General features: G+C 43.5%; 1 protein-coding gene across 1 annotated transcript in view; it reads right to left on the bottom strand.

The window, feature by feature from the left end:
* Positions 1-19,560, bottom strand: part of LOC134593516 (acetylserotonin O-methyltransferase-like) — a 70,518-nt gene that overhangs the window by 10,106 nt on the left and 40,852 nt on the right. Inside the window, exon 4 of the mRNA XM_063444590.1 lies at positions 3,915-4,037. Coding sequence (XP_063300660.1) covers positions 3,915-4,037 — 123 coding nt within the window. The remainder of the gene's footprint in view (positions 1-3,914; positions 4,038-19,560) is intronic.

Genomic DNA, 19,560 nt, shown 5'->3' with positions numbered 1-19,560 from the left:
CTGGACCTTTTCGCCTCCCGAACGAATTTTCAAGTCCCACATTTCTTCAGCTGGCTACCAGACCCAGAATGCTTGGCGGTAGATGCCTTCCTTCAAAAGTGGCCGACAACGGGAGCCTACGCCTTCCCTCCCTTCGCAATGATCCCGAGAGTCCTTCTCCAGATCCGCAGACAACAAGTCACGCTGGTACTGCTCACCCCGCTCTGGCAGGGCCAAGCATGGTTCCCAGATCTCCTGGACCTCTCCTGCCAACATCCCCTCCTTCTACCTCCATGGCCCAACCTGCTAGAGGACCCCCAAGGAAACCCTCATCCGATGATAATTCAGGGCCACCTCCAACTAGTGGCTTGGACTCTTTCAGGGGATCCTGGAATTTCGGAGAATTATCGCAGAGAACTAAGGAACTCCTCTGGGATTCTTGGGCACCTGGAACCAGAAGATGCTACCTTTCCTCCTGGGGTGCTTGGTGCAATTGGTGCCTGGAACGGAATACCGATCCCCTTACAGCCCCTAGACAGTTCATTTTGAATTTCCTCTCACATCTATTCGACTTAGGCCGCTCATACCGTTCCATCAACGTTGCCCGGTCAGCAATTTCAGCGGCCCACGTGCCTTTAGAGGGAGCTCCGGTGGGCCAGGACCCTTTGGTTTGTAGACTATTGCGGGGCATTAAACTAGCTCGCCCCCCAACACCGAAATACTCCCACCTATGGGACGTTAATGTCATGATTCGCTTCCTTGAAGCTTGGCCGAACAACGAGGATCTAACCCTACGTCAACTCTCAGCAAAATTCACTCTGTTACTTTGCCTCATCTCCTTCCGAAGAGTATCAGACGTTCGAGCATTCGACCATAACGCTATCAACTTCTCCCCAGAAGGTGTCACCTTTTCCGTATCCAGACGGACAAAATCAAACTCCTCTTCAGTTTTTTACCCTTATTTCCCTAACCATCCAAAATTGTGTGTGGTCTCTCTTCTCTCTCGTCATTTATCAGTCACCTCCTCTCTACGTTCAACCTCCTCCAGCCAACTATTGATCTCATACGTCCGACCCCATCATCCCGTATCAACCACAACCCTTGCCAGATGGCTTAGGTGGTTGCTCTCCCTAGCCGGGATTGAAACTTCCTTCGGAGCCCACTCCATCAGGGGTGCGGCGGCATCAGGAGCATTCAACGCTGGAGCCTCTCTTCGGGACATCCTTCACTCAGCAGACTGGTCCAGGGAACAGACGTTCCGCAACTTCTACTTTCGTCCAGCTGGGCACGCTTCCTTAGCCCTCCTGGGGGAGCGTTAAAACAGCAAATACGAAGCCTCCTGTCATGTTATAAAATTGTAGATTATGCTAGCTTTAGTGTACTGATAATCTTAATTTTATTAATGACAGGAGGCGAGTATTTCCCACCCATTCACCTTCGTTTCTTCCCCCCCTTAGGTTGCCTCTTTAGGTAAGTTTATCTAAGATATGAGTAACACGCTATGTATATTCTACCAGGGGGGGCTAAGGATTTTTCTCCATGGTTATATAAATTAACACTTTAGGGGAGGTGGTCTATTATATATGATTTTTTCTAATTACTGGACACCATAATTTTAGAAGTCCAATTCTCGGATTAATCCTTGGTTTCGACTCTGCTCTCTCGTTTCAGCGTAAAGCCCCTCAAGAGGACAAGTCTAGCTGCTGTCTCATCTCAAGCTTCATCTCAGCTACTAGAAGTCATGTTTTCGTTCCTGTTCCCTCTCAAGCATCAACTTTCTCGTCTGGCTTTTCCGGATTTCTCATCGGTTCCCTTTACAGTTTTCCCGTTCCTTTTGTTCGCAGCCAGAAAGAGGAAGTGACGTCACAGGGAGGGACTTTTATACCATGTTAAAATTTTCTGATTGGTTATCCTGTTACTAAGTAAAAAAGTGCTGCTGTGAAGCTTAAGTAAAGAAAGTCTTAAGCAAATACTCGCCTCCTGTCATTAATAAAATTAAGATTATCAGTACACTAAAGCTAGCATAATCTACAATTATAGGTTTTACAAAGCATTTACAAAGCATTGCTTTCTTACCACAGTCTATTAAAGATTATCAGATTCACAATAACTCATTTGACACTGGTTGCCATAATTTTAGATGTGGCAAATGTGTTCAAGTATAAAAGACTGTAAATTATGTGTGTATCCATATGTTAGTTAGTTAACAATTGTGATATAATGAGCAATAGCAGGTCTTGGATTAACATGGTATACAAGGCAAACCAAATGGTTTTGACTTTCGACTCCCATGTGAAACCAAGACCTGTCATTGCTCATCATTCTAAATGATCAAGTGGACAAGAAGTAGATTGGAACTCTGTGTCAAGTTCTTATTAGGTGATTAATTTGTTATATTAGAGGGATTAGTGCAGTGATGGCGAACCTTTTTGAGCCCGAGTGCCCAAACCGCAATGCATGCCAACTTTTTTTTCCTCAAAGTGCCAACACGGCAATTAAACCTGAATACTGAGGTTTAAGTTTAGAAAAAACAACTTGTACAGTTGTTCAAACTAATTAACAACTTTTGTTTTAAAAGAAGAACACAACAGAGAGTTCAATGATACAAATTTTAAATAATGATATAAATAGATAAAATTCAGCTTATATTTATTAGTATCTCCAACAAATGCAATTCATACACACAGACTGCAGAACACATTCTCACACCGTCCGCTAAACACATACACACATCGTCCGCTAAATACATCCACACACACCGTCCGCTAAATACACACTCATCATCCGCTAAATACACATACAGACAGACTGCTGAATACACACACATACTGCATTGAGGGGTGTAGTGTATGGGTTTGTGTGTAAAGGTGTGGAGTGCTGTGTGTGTGGGGTGCAGTGTGTGCATGTGTGGTGTGCAGTGTGTGTGTGGGCGGGTAGGTGTGCAGTGTGTATGTGGGCGGGTAGGGGTGCAGTGTGTGTGGGCGGGTAGGGGTGCTGTGTGTGTTGGCGGGTAGGGGTGTTGTGTGTGTGGGCGGGTAGGGGTGTTGTGTGGGGGGTATGGGTGCTGTGCTGTGTGGGAGGTAGGGGTGCTGTGTGGGGGTAGGGGTGCTGTGTGGGGGGTAGGGATGCTGTGGGTGGTAGGGGTGCTGTGCTGTGGGAGGTAGGGGTGCTGTGGGTGGTAGGGGTGCTGTGTGGGGTAGGGGTGCTGTGCTGTGGGTGGTAGGGGTGCTGTGGGTGGTAGGGGTGCTGTGGGTGGTAGGGGTGCTGTGGGTGGTAGGGGTGCTGTGGGTGGTAGGGGTGCTGTGCTGTGGGGGTAGGGGTAAAAATACATAAAAAAATGAAACAAAAGATATATTGATTCTATATCCCCCCTCCCTTCCTCTTATCTTTGGTGAGGGGGGGGGGAGGGGGGGGGACACAGCCATCCCTGGTGGTCCGGTGGTAAGTATGTTTCTGGCAGCTAGGAAGCAGCTCTTCTGTCCTCACGCGCGATGCTGTGTGGAGCGTTGCCATGGTAACGCGCGGCAACGCTCCACACAGTATCGCGCGGGAGGACAGAAGAGCTGCTTGCTAGAGCCCTCCCACTGTCCTCCCTACACGGAAGCAGAGTAGGCGCCTGCCGTTTCGGGCAGGCAGGTGCCTACTCTGCAGACAGCCAGCGGCCCCCTTTCCCAGTGACCTATGGCCACGTGCCAACAGAGCGGGCCTGGCGTGCCACCTGTGGATTAGTGTCTAGAGAGGGTAGTAATCAATATTTTTGTCACTGCAATTGACTATATCCTAGATTCTGATCTCCCCATGAGAAGTATGTTGCAGAATATAAAGGAATTTTACCAACATTAACAATGCCTCAAAAGTGTTCATAAATTTGAACTTTACTTTAAAGTATCATATATGTTATGTTCACACTAAACAAGCACAGTTGCATATTGTACCTGGTTTGCAAGCCATGTAAATTTTTTTTAAGAGCTTCAAACACGTGTCGTCATCCCAGTCATGAAGTATACGAGAGAGAATAAAAAGGTCAGCATCTGGAAGAGGATCTTTGAAAAAATTTCCTATGTAAAGAGAAATAATGAGTTAAATATGCATCCCACAAGGCATGCAGAGCATGGAGAGCAGTCACAAAGGGGGAAATCACATTGGAGCAGAAAATCTGTCATTTAGGGCCCCCACCTGCCACTCAAATGTGGGGAACAATAGGTCCTCCCTCCCCATTATCATTTAGCATCCACACCCGCTGCTCATGGGTGGGGTCTGGGGGGATAGGACAATAGGTACTCTCCCATTGTTACTTTGGCCCCCACCCGCTGCTCAAAGGAAGGTGTGGTGGGAAAATAGGTCCCCACCTATTGTAACTTAAGGCCTCCATCTGCCGCTCATGGGTGGGGGCCCTTTTTCTTTGTCCCAGTTATTTCTCCCTGCGTTTGGTAGATTGATCTACCGACCACCCCCCCTTGTTCAATTAACTTCAAAGAAAACCACAAACAAGTGCTCTCACTGTGTGGCTGAAAAATGGCGGCCATCTTGTCTCTTGAAAGCAGGCAGCGGTACTTGGTCATCGAGTGTCTGGAACTCTAAGTCAGACATTCGACCCCGTGAACACTGGTCATCTGGTGCAAATGCTGCTTCCTTCAACGACAAGCCAGGAGAGCGCTGTTCGGTAGGATTGTTAGAACGAACTAGGACACCAATTGCTACCTATGAGCCAGGGAAACCGTTTGTCTTGGTTCATTTTGGAACTCCTGAAGGTGACCGACCACTACCACTGATTCTCTGAAACTAAATTGAGCAGACGCCACATATGCGTTCAGTCAAAAATTCACTCCGGTGGCAAGTCTGCTGTGTTCGTGGTATCTGAGCATATTTGGATATGTTGGGTGCTCAGATCCAGACTATTCAGGGATATAATATTTGTGGTGGGTTCCTATGTATGTTATATGTACTTTGGGTATTTTATGTTTTATATTTTGTACCTCTAGTGCCTGGGAGATAATTTGTTTAAGCAAAGTACACTCAATTATCTCCCAGACACAGAGACTCCTGGGCGTGTTGTGGGATTGTTTTACTATGTTACTGCCGGAGACCCCATGCTGGGGGTCTGTGTATATAAGTGGGCCATCTGGCCATAATAAAACATTCCTGCTGTACCCTTCATCAAGTCTCGACTGATGTTTGGGTTTGCGAACGAAGCAGTGCTTGGTTTTAACCGCGATCTACTGGGATTTCGAGACAGTATGAAAGAGCGTACTATATGAATGGGCTATAATCACTCAAGCCTCTAGCATTTCAGGAGTGTGCGAACGAACATACTTCCAAAACGAACCAAAAGTTGAACGGTTCCCCTGGATCATAGATAGCAATTGTTGGCCTGGTTCATGCAAACAATCCTACCGAATAGAGCTCTCCTGGCTTGTAGAGGAAGGAAGCAGGCGTTCGCGGGGTCAAGTATCCAACTTAGAGTTCCAGACACTCAACGACCAAGTACTGCTTCCTGCTTTCGGGAGACAAGATGGCCGCCGTTTTCCAGCGCACATGTTGTTCGGTTATACAGAGAAAGCATTTAAGTTTGTGGTTTTCTTTGAAGTTAAATGAGCAAGGGTAGTGGTCGGTGTTTGGTAGATAAATCTACCGAACGCAGGGAAAAATAACTGGGATGAAGAAATACAGGGTTTTGTCACACTCTCCCCCTACTGTCATTTAGGGCCCCCACTTGCAACTCATGGTTGGGGCCAGAGTTACTGCCGCTGGATGCTACCTTACAATCAGAGGTGGTCAATGCTGCATCATTATGGTGCATACCCATGTATACATTTTGGGCATATAAAAATGACTCTAGTTATTCCACAGTACTTATGCCTATATAAACTCTGTTGCAATCAGACACATTTCCCTATTGTGGCTTCTTTTTTATTCCAATAGTGCATGTGTTCTTGCCTGATTATCTGTTTTTTTTAACTCAGCTCGGTTCTGACATTTCCTGCCTACTGTTTAAACCCTGGCAGGGTTGACTCAGTCCTTCATCCTTCCGAGGTAGACAAAATATGTACCATTAAATTGGGTAATAGTAACAACCCCTGGATCTTGGGCTTAGGTAACATCCCCAGGACGTACTTGAAAACCAGAGTAATCTGAATGTACCTTTCCTGGTTAAAAACTTTAATAAGTGTTCTTGCATAGCAAGACCACTTAACGTTATCTCACATATATATTATTAAGTGTTCTTGCATAGAAAGACCAATTAATGTTATCTCACATATATATTATTATTAAGTGGTCTTGCATAGCAAGACCACTTAATGTTATCTCACATATATATTATTCTTATTATAGCCAAATTTACCACCCTAACTCCTCCCACAGTTTTTACACTACATAGACAGTAATATACTGAAACGTGCGGATTATTCCCGATTGGATTGCTATTACTTTGTGGAACGCTTCGCCGAATGGTTCACGGAATATCGTCGTTCTTGTGGTGAAATTTGTCCCATAGGAATGAATGGCAAAGCTAGAGTGGGAGCTGGCAAAAGCTGAAAAATCAGGACATGATTTCTAAACTGCCACCACTCCCTCATTTTCAGGCCCACCTACACAAATCTTGCCACTAAAAATGTCCACAGCTAAGCCATAGTCCTTATAGTTTTCACAATATGACCATTTGTTTGCAACTCACGCCGTCCATTGACATTCATTGAAACTCCACTCTGCAAAGCTCACATTTGAAGGGCAATTTCTAAACTGCGACTGTGCCTTCATTGTTAATATCTCAGAGACATACTATACCTGTGCCAGGCTGCAGCAGCAAGTGATGTCATAGACAGGGCCTTTTGCACCTGCTAATATTTTTATAACTGTATGTTTCAATGTAACTGTGAAGCACTTTGGGCAACAACGTTGCAATTAAATGTGCTAAATAAATAAATAATAACAGTTACTCCGCCCACTCCAGTTGTAGACTACTGGTGGAGGCAAGAACACTTCACACAATTTCCCCAGAAATTGTAGCTTTTCTAGTATTAAGTGTTCTTGCATAGCAAGACCACTTAATGTTATCTCACATATATATTATTCTTATTATAGCCAAATTTACCACCCTAACTCCTCCCACAGTTTTTACACTACATAGACAGTAATATACTGAAACGTGCAGATTGTTCCCGATTGGATTGCTATTACTTTGTGGAATGCTTCGCCGAATGGTTCACGGAATATCGTCGTTCTTGTGGTGAAATTGGACCCATAGGAATGAATGGCAAAATGTTCAAAACTAGAGTGGGAGCTGGCAAATTTGATTTCTAAACTGCCACCACTCCCTCATTTTCAAGCCCACCTACACAAATCTTATATCAAAACATTCAGCTATCCCTGCTGCCACTAAAAATGTGCCAGGCTGAAGCAGCATGTGATGTCATAGACAGGGCCTTTTGTACACCTGCTAATGTTTTTATAAATGTATGTTTTACTGTAACTGTGAAGCACTTTGGGCAACAACGTTGCAATTAAATGTGCTATATAAATAAATAATAACAGTTACTCCGCCCACTCCAGTTGTAGACTACTGGTGGAGGCAAGAACACTTCACACAATTTCCCCAGAAATTGTAGCTTTTCTAGTTAAGTGTTCTTGCATAGCAAGACCACTTAATGTTATCTCACATATATATTATTCTTATTCTTATTATAGCCAAATTTACCACCCTAACTCCTCCCACAGTGTTTACACTACATAGACAGTAATATACCGAAACGTGCGGATTATTCCCGATCGGATTGATATTACTTTGTGGAACGTTTCGCCGAATGGTTCACGGAATATCGTCGTTCTTGTGGCGGAATTGGTCCCATAGGAATGAATGGCAAAATGTTCAAAACAAGAGTGGGAGCTGGCAAAAGCTGAAAAATCAGGACATGATTTCTAAACTGCCACCACTCCCTCATTTTCAAGCCCACCTACACAAATCTTATATGAAAATGTTCAGCTATCCCTGCTGCCACTAAAAATGGCTACGGCTAAGCCATAGTCCTGATAGTTTTCACAATATGACCATTTGTTTGCAACTCACGCCGTCCATTGCCCTTCATTGAAACTCCACTCTAGCCAGCTAAAATTTGAAGGGCAATTTCTAAACTGCGACTGTGCCTTCATTATTAATATTTAAGAGACATACTATGCAGGTCTGGGTCTTGTGATTCTCACAATATAAAGCTCTTCACTGTAGGATTTATAGTTTTTAAAATACGACCGGTTGAAAATGGCAACCGCGAAAATAATCTGACCTGTGCCAGGCTGTAGCAGCAAGTGATGTAATAGACAGTTCCTTTTGTACATCTGCTAATGTTTTTATAAATGTATGTTTTAATGTAACTGTGAAGCACTTTGGGCAACAACGTTGAAATTAAATGTGCTATATAAATAAATAAATAACAGTTACTCCGCCCACTCCAGTTGTAGACTACTGGTGGAGGCAAGAACACTTCACACAGTAGAGAAATACCAAAGCTAGAGGTATTTGGAGAGGAGAGCGAAGGTCCAACTACCAAATCGCACTCAGCTGAGGGTGTGCCCACATATGGGGTACTAACTCCCCTGGTTAGCAAGGTAGAAAAAAAAAAATCTTTAATAGAACATAGAAAAACAGTGAGTGTCAAAAGACAATATAAAATGTGGGGTACAGGAGTGGGGACTGGCCTATGGGGCTGTGCGTATGGGAGGCAGCAAGGTAAATATAATAAAGTCCACTTGGAAAAGTAGTTTCACAGGCTATCATGTAGTAATAGGTTGTCTGCATAAATTATGCAAATTGCTCAAAAAAAAACCCTATCGGCTCAAAATGTCTGTATGAATATTCAAGAGCTGATATTCTGGGAGGGATACCCAATACACTGGGTGTCCTTCCCTGGAGTCTGTAGCAGGCGCTAATTCAGTTGCATAGGTAGTACTCCAATGAATAGAGAAAGTGCTGGTTACACTAGTGAGATAGATTGGGATCACAAAATAATACAAGGGGAGTGAGAAATAAAGTCATAATGACGAAAAAACCCTATAAGGATACCCAGCTAACTCAATTTGTCTAAGTAGTAATAAGCCTCAAAGTTTAGAATGGTAGAGTGCTTGCAGAAAAACACAGTGGCAGACAAAGTTGCAGTAGTAATTAGGAGTGTTACTCTTGTTTGCAAACTGCTGATATCCCAGTGATATAAATCCAGGACAGGATACAAAGTTGCAGTGGTTAAAGCAAAACAGAGGAGAAGAAACTAGCTACTGGATACAGAGAAGAGATTCCCTAGTCGGTGGATCCAGGGACAGAGAGCTACCCCTGCCTCCCAGTCGAAAAGAGCGTCACCCCGCCATCCAGACCATACACCCACAAATTCCCAGCCCCACACTGTAGTGAATAAATAGAAAGTGAAAATAAAATAAAAAAAATCAGCCAAAGCCTAAGTCAAGCGTATAGATCAAATTATTTCAAAGTATCTAGCTAAGCTAAAGCGTCTAGCTCGACGCGTGTTTCGGCGCTATGTGGCGCCTTTTTCAAGAGTGGTAAGGAGGTTCCCTTACCACCGGAGTTTTAAAGGGATTAGTGCCCGCCCCTCCCGTGACGTCATGGCCAATCGTGTGCAGCCGCGTCACGAGGGGGGAGGAGTCAAGGGTTGCTTGGACCGGCAGCGTTGTCGGCTGGGAGGCACCCCACATTTTCCGAAAGATATGAGGGATATTAGTCCCTCAATCAATACAGTGTGTCCAAATGGATATAAATTAAAGAGCAAATCCTTGTGTATCGGATACAATATATAGATATCATTGAGGAATGGCAATAGATATCTATCAAGACTTAGATATTAAAAGGTATATATGCACAGAAGGTGGATATAGTCCCTTAATCAATACAGTATGTCCAAATGGATATAAATTAGAGAGCAGATCCTTGTGTATTAGATAGGGTCTCAGATATAATATATAGATATAATTCACAGTGAGGAATGGCAATAGATATCTATCAAGACTTAGATATTAAAAGGTATTTATGCACAGACATATTACAAGAGGAGTCAAAAGCTTAAAGAAGACAGTACCAAATAGTTGATATGACTATAGGGGTTAAAATATACACACATGTCCCAAGGTGGCAGACGGGGTTATGCAGGATATATATGAGAATTGTTATAGAAAAGGGGAAAAAGAGAACCCCACGTTAAGACCCTTAGGACTTAGGGTCTTCAGTTGGTAAATCCAGAAGCATTCTCTTTGTCTGAAGAATTTGTCATAGTTGCCTCGTCTAGGATTTTTTGTGACCAATTCTAAACCACCTTTAGGGTCGCTATTGTGGTATTCACGAAGGTGTCTGGAGATAGGGGTTTCAGCTGAGTATTTGCTGGATCTGATGTGTTCTTGTATACGTTTCTTGAAGGGGCGAAATGTTTTGCCCACATATTTTTTGTTAGATTCACACGTGAGTAGATATACAACCCCTGATGTGTTGCAGTTGAAGAAAGAGGTTATGGTAAAGGCCTCCTTCTCTAAACTGTCTTTAACTATTTTAGAACCTCTTTTCATGAATTTGCATGAGATGCACCTCCCACGCCCATAGGTTCCAGTTAGAGGAGCCTGGAGCCATGTTGTGGGGGGGGGGGGGGGAGAGATACAGTTTTGAGATGACTTGGGGCTAGGAGGTCACGTAGATTTTAGCCTCTACGAGCTCTAATGGAAACATTGGGGGCCAGTACTTCTTGAAGATGCAGGTCGCTAGTTAGTAGTGGCCAGAAGCGTTTAAGGGAGCTTTTAATATTTTCCCAGCCTGCATCATAGGTAGCAATTAGGCATATATTGTTCTTCCGGTCCTCGGATGGTTTGGGGGTATCACCACTCAGCAAGGTATTTCGGTCTGAGTCAAGTGCTCTTTGGTATGCACGTTTGAGGCACCTGTTAGGATAGCCTTTTGCCTTGAAGTGACCTCTTAGTTCTTTAGCCTTAATCTTGAATTCGTCAATGGTGCTGCAGTTTCATCTAACCCTAAGGTATTGACCCGTAGGGATGCCTTTTTTGAGGGGTGTCGGGTGAAAGCTGTCCCATCTCAGAAGGTTATTGGTTGCCGAGGGCTTGCGGTAGAGAGTAGTGTGTATTTTGTTATCAGTTGTTATGGAGATCGTTAAATCCAAAAAATTCAGACTTGGGCCTCCGAATTCATTTGTGAATCTTAGATTTTCGTCGTTAATGTTTAGGATACGGACAAACTCCTTGAACTCTTGTGGGTTCCCCAGCCACACTATGAGCACATCGTCAATGTAGCGACCCCAAAGATGGATCAGGGGAAGATATTGAGAGATTGCTAAATTTTGGGATAAGTGCTCCTCCCACCAACCTAGATGGAGGTTGGCATACAATGGGGCACAAGCCGTCCCCATCGCAGTCCCCCTGATTTGGTGATAGTATTTGTTTCTGAATGTAAAGTAGTTATGTGTAAGGATGTATTCAAGAAGATCCAAACAGAATGTAGTGTGTGTTGTGGCAACCTCGCCACGTTGTTCAAGATAATAGCGTATGTGCCGGATGCCATTTGAATGGGGAATGGATGAGTATAAGGCCTCGATGTCTAAGCTACATAGTTTAGCTGAGGGGGGTACCTCAAGATTTGCTAAGAGAGCGAGGGTCTGTTTCGTATCCTGAAGGTAAGAAGGAAGTCTTTCAACGAATGGTCTTAGGATCTTGTCAATATATATACTTCCATTTTGTGTCAGATTTTCTATGCCCGAGACAATAGGGCGACCTGGGGGTGAGGTCATACTCTTATGTACTTTGGGCAGGCAGTAGAAGGTTGCTATCTTAGGGTAACGATTGAGGATGAATTCGTATTCATCCCCAGATAGCAACCCTCCACTGCGGCCCCCATCCAAGATCTCCTTGTATTTAATGAGGAAATTGTTTGTAGGGTCTGACCTTAGGACTTTATATGTATCCTCATCCTCCAAAACGTTAAGAACCATTTGTATATAGTCTGTGAGGTCCATCATGACAATGTTTCCGCCTTTGTCCGCGGGTTTCATGATGAGTTCAGTATTATTTTTCAAAGACTTTCAAAGACTTCACACAGTTTCCCCAGAAATTGTAGCTTTTTTAGTTATTATTATTATCCTTGACCAAGTCTGGCATATGATTATTGTATACCTCGATGACCCTTTTTTCCTTAATTTGTTACTGACTTCTTTATTCTATTTCACTGTCTACAGGCACAACATGTCTTCCATCCCCAATGATGGTGTGACAGTAGTCACCATCATTTGGGGTGGAAGACAGACACTATATGTAGGTCCCCAGATTCCTTTTGGTCACCCTGTGCCCATTTTTGGTGCAGGGTATGTCAAATGTATCCCCATTAATACAAGAAGAAATATGTATGCAAGCTGCTACTGATACCACTTAATCTATTATTAACACAAATCTAAAACCACAATCCACATTTTATCCTTCCAGTTCAAAATCAGATCCCCTAGAAGTATTCGAGACGCACGTTTTAAAAGATATTAATAAAATAAAAAAACGGAAGTCGGACAAACTCAATTTCAATTACAAAGAAAGACAGGCTCTTAAGGAATTACAATCAGACAAAGAGATCATTAGACATGTGCAATTCGTTTTGGTCCAAATATGAATTCGGACAAATTTCGGGCAATTCGGACATTCGGGCACTTCCGAATGTCCGAATAGCTGAATTGCGTAAGTGCCGAATTGTCGAAGTCCCGAAAATACCAAATTTCCGAAGTGTCGAAGTTCCGAAGTGCTTAAGTGCCGAAGTTGCCGAAGTGTCGAAGTTCTGAAGCACAGTATTGCCTAAGTACTAATATACTTACCCAGTGGAAGAAGAAGAATGTTGCACTGTATAAAATTTTAAATAAAAAGTATACAAACATAGTCAGGATTCAGCTGTAAGCATTTGCAACACTTACAACAATCAAGTAACACACATTCATATAAAATGTAAGTTACTTAGCCTGTCAATGTAATGACAGGAATGAATAAGTAGATAACTCCCTAATTTCCACGGTATTCGGGAGCTATCTACTAAAAGGCTGAAATACCTGAATTGGGCTTGGGAGGGGGGACCCTTATTTTTTTAAACAGTTTCAAAAACATGCCCCTACTTGCGGTATAGTGAGTAGGGGCAAAATTTACTAATATTAAGTAATTTTTACTTAGTATTAGTAAATGTGGCTGAAAGACCAATTTAGGTCTTTCAGCCTTGTGATAGATAACTCCCTAATACCGTGGGAATTAGAGAGCTATCTACTAAGCGGCTGCAAAAGAAGTCCCGAAGTGCCGAAGTGTCGAAGTGCCGAAGTTCCGAAGTGTCGAAGTCTCGAATTGCCAAAGTCCCGAATTTCGGAAAGCCGAACCGAACCGAAAATATTCCCCATGCACATGCCTAGATATCATTATAAAACCAGCAGATAAAGGCGGATGTCTTGTTATTCTTTCAAAAGAAATGTACATAAAGGAAGTCCTTAGACAATTAAATGATACAAATGTATATGAAAAATTAACCAATGATCCTAGACCTCAGATAAAAATGGTTTTAAACAATTCTTTAATCAAAAGAAGTGATCTTGATATTCTAAACAAACAAGAATAATATTATTTAAACAAAATGCACCCGAAAATTCTGGTTATTTATTTTTTACCTAAGATACACAAAAATGAAACCTGTCGTCCTGGTCGCCCAATTGTTTCAGGTATCGACTCCATTTTATCTAAAATATCAGAATATATTGATATTTTACCACAATCTTCTGTTAAAAATATGAATTCATATTTAAAAGATTCCATGTCTCTTCTGAGTTTTTAAAAAGGATTTTACGTGGCACCCCAACTATATTCTGGTGTCTTGCAATGTACAATCCCTTTACACAATTATTCCTCACCAAAAGGGATGCGAAGCAGTCACCAGAATTTAAAGAACGAAAATAGGATACCTGAGATTCAAATTGATTTTATTAAAAAGGCATAAAAAATTATTTAAAAAAATAATTTATTTTGTTTTTTAGATTCCTTTTATCTCCAAAGAAAGAGGCACGGCGATAGAGACTAGGTTTGCCCCCAGCTATGCCAATCTATTTATGGCAGATTGGGAAACAGAAACTGTGTGTGTAGTCCATAGCTGGCGTGCAAACCTGTTCTCATATTTCCATTATATTGATTATTTAATTTTTATCTGGAATGGTTCTGAAAGTTCTCTTATCTCTTTAAAAAAAAAAAAAATCTTAATGATAATGACAAGGGTATCGTTTTAACCACTGAATTTAGTAAAGAAGAAATTAACTTTTTAGATCCTGATATTTTTATAAAAGAGGGTACTGTACACACTAGACTTTTTTTTTTTTTTTAAAGGTTAGTACAAACACTGTTATTGATCAAAATAGTTGCCATTATACCCCTTGGCTAGAAAGTGCCCCAAAAAGCCAATTTTTAAGATTAAAGAGAAACTGCTCCAAACCAGAAGATTTTGAAGAACAAACAACTATTCTAAATAATACATTTATGGATAAAAATTATTCAAAAGAAAAATTAAATGCAATAATAACAAAAGTAAAATCGAAAGAATTATTGTGTATATAGATATAGATGACGCACAAATAATGGGCGGGGCTAGGGGAGTGGCTATAACCTACGGAACGGCATGAGGGGGATAACCCTTTCAATGCCGAATTAGTAGTGTATCTACTGGATATCCCGAAACAGGGAAGAGTTGCAGGCCACACAGCGCCCGCATTGGAAAGAGCCAAAAATAGGTGTATTTAGCCAAGTCTTTTTGTTGGGACAGCACTATGGGCCTTGTTTCCTTCTTTTATTGCATATGACCAACACCTCAATTACTTTCACGGTGATATCCTACAAGTGGGTGTGGCAAAACCAACCTCGCCACTGGGCATTGGAGAAGCCTGTTTGCCCGCCTCCTGCCATGTGACTATGGCCCCTGGGATGTGTTGCCCTTTAAGGAACTGATTTGGGGCTTATGGACTTGTATTGAACTGTGTATGGTCCTTTAAGAACTGTATTTGGGCATAATGGATTTTTATTGTGCTGTTTCTGGCCTTTTAAGTACTTTGGGAAAGGACCTTCAGTTTTGGCATGGCCCTTCGGATGCAGCCGAAGTGCCGAAGTAGTGGAAGTGGCTGCCATTAGAAAACCGAACACGTAGCGGCGGCCATTTTGATTTATTCGAATGCAGTCAGCGGTGTGTGCTGTCAAACTCATGTAACTCAAATCGGCTACAGAACGGCACGAACACCGCTGAAGTTTTACCTTCCCTGGAACTAATGCATTCGACAGTTCATTCGACAGTTTGGCAATTCGAATGGTTGTCGTTCGTCTGTTTGAACTGACTAAGATGGGAAATAGACCGGCCGCACAGCCTGATTCTCTGGAACTGTTTTGGGCATGAAAATGTGTTTGCGGTTGGTCTTAAAAGGACTTCCAGCTACCTTTTTAACCCCTGGATGGAATTGGCTGAATTTTGACTATGTTTATTATTAAAGTGTGCTGAATAATAATAATGTTTTTATGAAGATTGAATGTATATTTTTAAAGTTACAGTGTATGTGTAAAACACTGTATGTGTAAAATCTGCCTGTGATAATTACATTAACCCATTGTGTAAGGTAATTGTATCACAGGCAGAGGGGAGGATTTTGTGTGGGAGTGTCTGAGTGTATTGTACGTATTGATTGGTTGTACTTCAAAACCCTGTGGGCGGTACTATGCGTGTAGAATGGGCATAAAAGCAGAGTGTTTGAATAAAAGTTCAGTTCTACTTCACCCTCAATTTGGAGTTATGTCTCTTATTGGGGGAATCTGCTACAAAGTATTGCTATGCTCTGCATATTCCCTTGCTATAATCACTCCTAAGCTCTTTTAAGAGCTTGTTACTGCCTTGCTCTCTGAAGGAGTCTACGGTGGTTGTGGTGTCTGCTGGAGTGCTTGGAGCCCTCAGTAATCACTAGGAGCATCCTTCAACGGAGGTATCCAGTCAGGGTGCCAGGTGATCCGTTACAGTGGGGAGTCTAAATATCACCGTATGCTGTTTTACCGAGAGCTGGTTATAGCTCTTTAAAACGTGAGTTGGCATTTTTACCTCAGTGTTGTCTACAGTCCACTCATTTGCAATATTGCACTATTGATTTCCTATGTTTTCTTTTACATATGCTGCTGATGTTTGAAGTCACACCATAGACGTCTTTTGAACACTTGAAGGCTTTTTATGCAGAAAAAAATAGTTTTTGGTACCTTACCTTTTTTATTGCATATTTTTTATACTTTTGTTATTTTAGTGATTTATTGGTTTTATCTGGCACTACCTGTATCCTCTGTTTCGTTTGTTTAACTTTCTCTTGAAAGGTTTGAGGGTTACCCTATTTTCAGGTGTGCAGCCTTTTGTGATCAGCTTCTGTAGCGCTGTTCCACCCTTGCTTCTTTTATGTCAAATCTATTTCTTTTCTGTGTCCCTCCCCCTTTTTCCTGTCATATTGTTTCCCCAGCAGGGCATTGTCCCAGGGACACAGCCAGATCAGTACAAACTAGCTGCCCAGTCCCTCCTGAATCAACCTCAGCCCTTGCTATTGTCTGACCCCACCCTTCCTTGTACTATAGTGCTCTATTTACCCAACTGTATGTAAATGAGTCTGTTGGGCACTTAAAATATGTGTGCTATGTATAATAAAGTTAGTTGCTGTTTTAACCTTCACCAAGTGTCGACTGGTGCTTGGGGAAATCTGCTCATGGAAAGTGCGTCCAGGGCTTTAAACACAGTAGCCTGGTCCAGGGTGGAAAAGGTCCTCAGTGATCCCAGTCAAGCCTTGGCGACTGGGTCTGAAGTGCTCCAGGGTCGCTGATAGCTACAAGGAAGGAGACTTGGCAGAGGTAAATTAACTGTGTACTGGAGCTTCCTTACATTGGTTGGCAGTGGTGGTATGGCTTCCTAGCAACTGGGGAAACGTCCCTGGACACTGGCGCATATTCTGAGATCCCACTGTGCTTTCTGGAATTCATGGAGATGGATAGAGCTAGCACCTGTGCACAGGGGCATCCACAGGAAATTTTCCAGGGGGGGGGCAGAATTATAATGATATCCATGCTTGGTCCCTTTTTGACAGTGTCATGAAAGGGAAGGGGCATAGTCATTATCACATAAAGGCAGGGTGAATAGCATTTTCACAACTATGGTGTCAGGAATACATGTTTGAACATTCTGGTCACAATAACAACTTCATCTAAATGAAAATGCTATCATGCCAGGAAACCCCTGGGTGCGCTCTTTCCTTTAAGGGGTTTAACCGCTCTCAAACGGTTTAATTCCAAAGGCTTCCTCCAGCTCCAGATCTCCAAGTTGCTCGGTGGTATTCGGCTTCTGAAACGGAGTCTCAGGAAGTGCAGATTGACATCAGGCATAGGTGCTGCAGATTAGCTAGAGTTGTCAGCTGACGTGCTAAGCCAATCGCTAGTTCCCGGTTCATAAAAAGGTTTTACTTTTTTATGAATGGGGAGCTACTGATTGGCTTTGAGTGCCAGATGACCGCTCTAGACAATCAGCGACACCCTTACCCAGCAGCACTCTGTGCTTCCTGACACTCAGTAAATAAAAGTGAACACATTAACAGTGATATTTTGTTTTACCCTGGGAGATTAGAAGGTCCAAAGTTTACCCGCCAGGCCCAGGTACCAAAGCCTTAAGATGTGGTGTCCAGAATAAAGTGGAGGGTTCACTTCACTTGTCCTTCCTGCTCCAATCTCCTTTTCTTCTCCTTCATTTGACACAGTCTTCTTTTTCTTCTGACAGTCTTCTCTCCTCTTTGGCTCCTTCTGCTCCTTTACCTTTCTGCTAATTTTGCGCTCTTCTTCTCCTTTCTCTTTCTGATCCTTTTCTGCTCCTTGCAGAACCTTTCTTCTCCTTGCTACCCCTTCCTGCTCCTTGCTGCCCCTTCTCCTACTTTACATTTGTGATCCTTCTGCCCCTTCCAGCTCGTTGCTGGCCCTTTCTGCTCCTGATGTCCCTTCCTGCTCATTTCTGTTCCTTCTCCTACTTTACCTTTGTGCTCCTTCTGTCCCTTCCTGCTACTTGCTCTCCCCTCCCATCCCCCTCCCTCACTTCCCTGATCTATAGGCTGCTTCCTATGCCTCACTTCCCTGATCTATAGGCTGCCTCCCCCCATGCCTCACTTCCCTATTGGCTGCCCTCTCATGCCTCACATCCCTGATTTATAGGCTTCCCCCCCCATGCCTCACTTCCCTGATCTATTGGCTGCCCCCCCATGCCTCACTTCCCTGATCTATAGGCTGCCCCCCATGCCTCACATCCCTGATCTATAGGCTGCCCCCCCATGCCTCACATCCCTGATCTATAGGCTCCCCTCCATGCCTCACTTTCCTGATCTATAGGCTGTCCCCCCATGCCTCACTTCCCTGATCTATAGGCTTCCCCCATGCCTCATTTTCCTGATCTATAGGCTGCCCGCCCATGCCTCACTTACCTGATCTGTAGGCTGTCTCTGCAGTCTAGGAGTTGCTGGCTGCATGTGCTGCTCCCCTGCGGATGCAGTCAGCAGGGATAAGAAGTAGCTTCCTATCCCTGTCTCTCTCCATACACAGCACCACCTACTGGCCTCCCTGCGGATGCCTATGCAGCATCCACATACGAGGAGGAATTCCAGCGGAGGCTACGAGCAGCTCTGTCTCAGTACGATGGCCCTTTCTTAAAGGACCACTCTAGTGCCAGGAAAGCATACTCGTTTTCCTGGCACTAGAGTGCCCTGAGGATGCACCCACCCTCAGGGACCCCCTCCCGCCCGGCTCTGGAAAGGGGAAAGGGGTTAAATCTTACCTTTTTCCAGCGCTGGGCGGAGAGATCTCCTCCTGCTCTCCTCCTCCGATCCTCCTCTTCTCCTCCCCGTCGGCTGAATGCGCACGCGCGGCAAGAGCTGCGCGCGCATTCAGCCGGTCACATAGGAAAGCATTCATAATGCTTTCCTATGGACGCTGGCGTGCTCTAACTGTGAAAATCACAGTGAGAAGCACGCAAGCGCCTCTAGTGGCTGTCAATGAGACAGCCACTAGAGGACATAGGGGGAAGGCTTAACCCATTCATAAACATAGCAGTTTCTCTGAAACTGCTATGTTTATGAAAAAATGGGTTAACCCTAGAAGGACCTGGCACCCAGACCACCTCATTAAGCTGAAGTGGTCCGGGTGCCTAGAGTGGTCCTTTAACAAAGGGTAAATTGGACCTGCGGGACACGATTCGATGGGAACTCTGGAACAATGTCCTTGTGGTCTCCGGGGAGAATCCCTAGCAACCATTATGCAGCAATTTTGGGATCAAGTTGATTTGCGGATGTCGTTCTTGGGAGAGCAGCCCCTAGCAGAATGGGTTTTCCAATTAGAGGAGCTGGTCTAAAAAGAATTGTGGCTGAATGATTCTTACTGGGCCTTAAGGTGGTATGCAGTCTTGCAGTACCTATTTCTGGAGGATGACGATGCTCCAGAGGGTGAGGGCTATGATGGTGTTAGCTTATTGTGGGAGGCCATTGATGATAA

Source organism: Pelobates fuscus, chromosome 1, assembly GCF_036172605.1.
Source record: "Pelobates fuscus isolate aPelFus1 chromosome 1, aPelFus1.pri, whole genome shotgun sequence".
NCBI classification, from domain to species: Eukaryota; Metazoa; Chordata; class Amphibia; order Anura; family Pelobatidae; genus Pelobates; species Pelobates fuscus.
The sequence above is the reverse complement of the archived record's forward strand: the minus strand, read 5'-3'. Positions and strand labels throughout refer to the sequence as shown.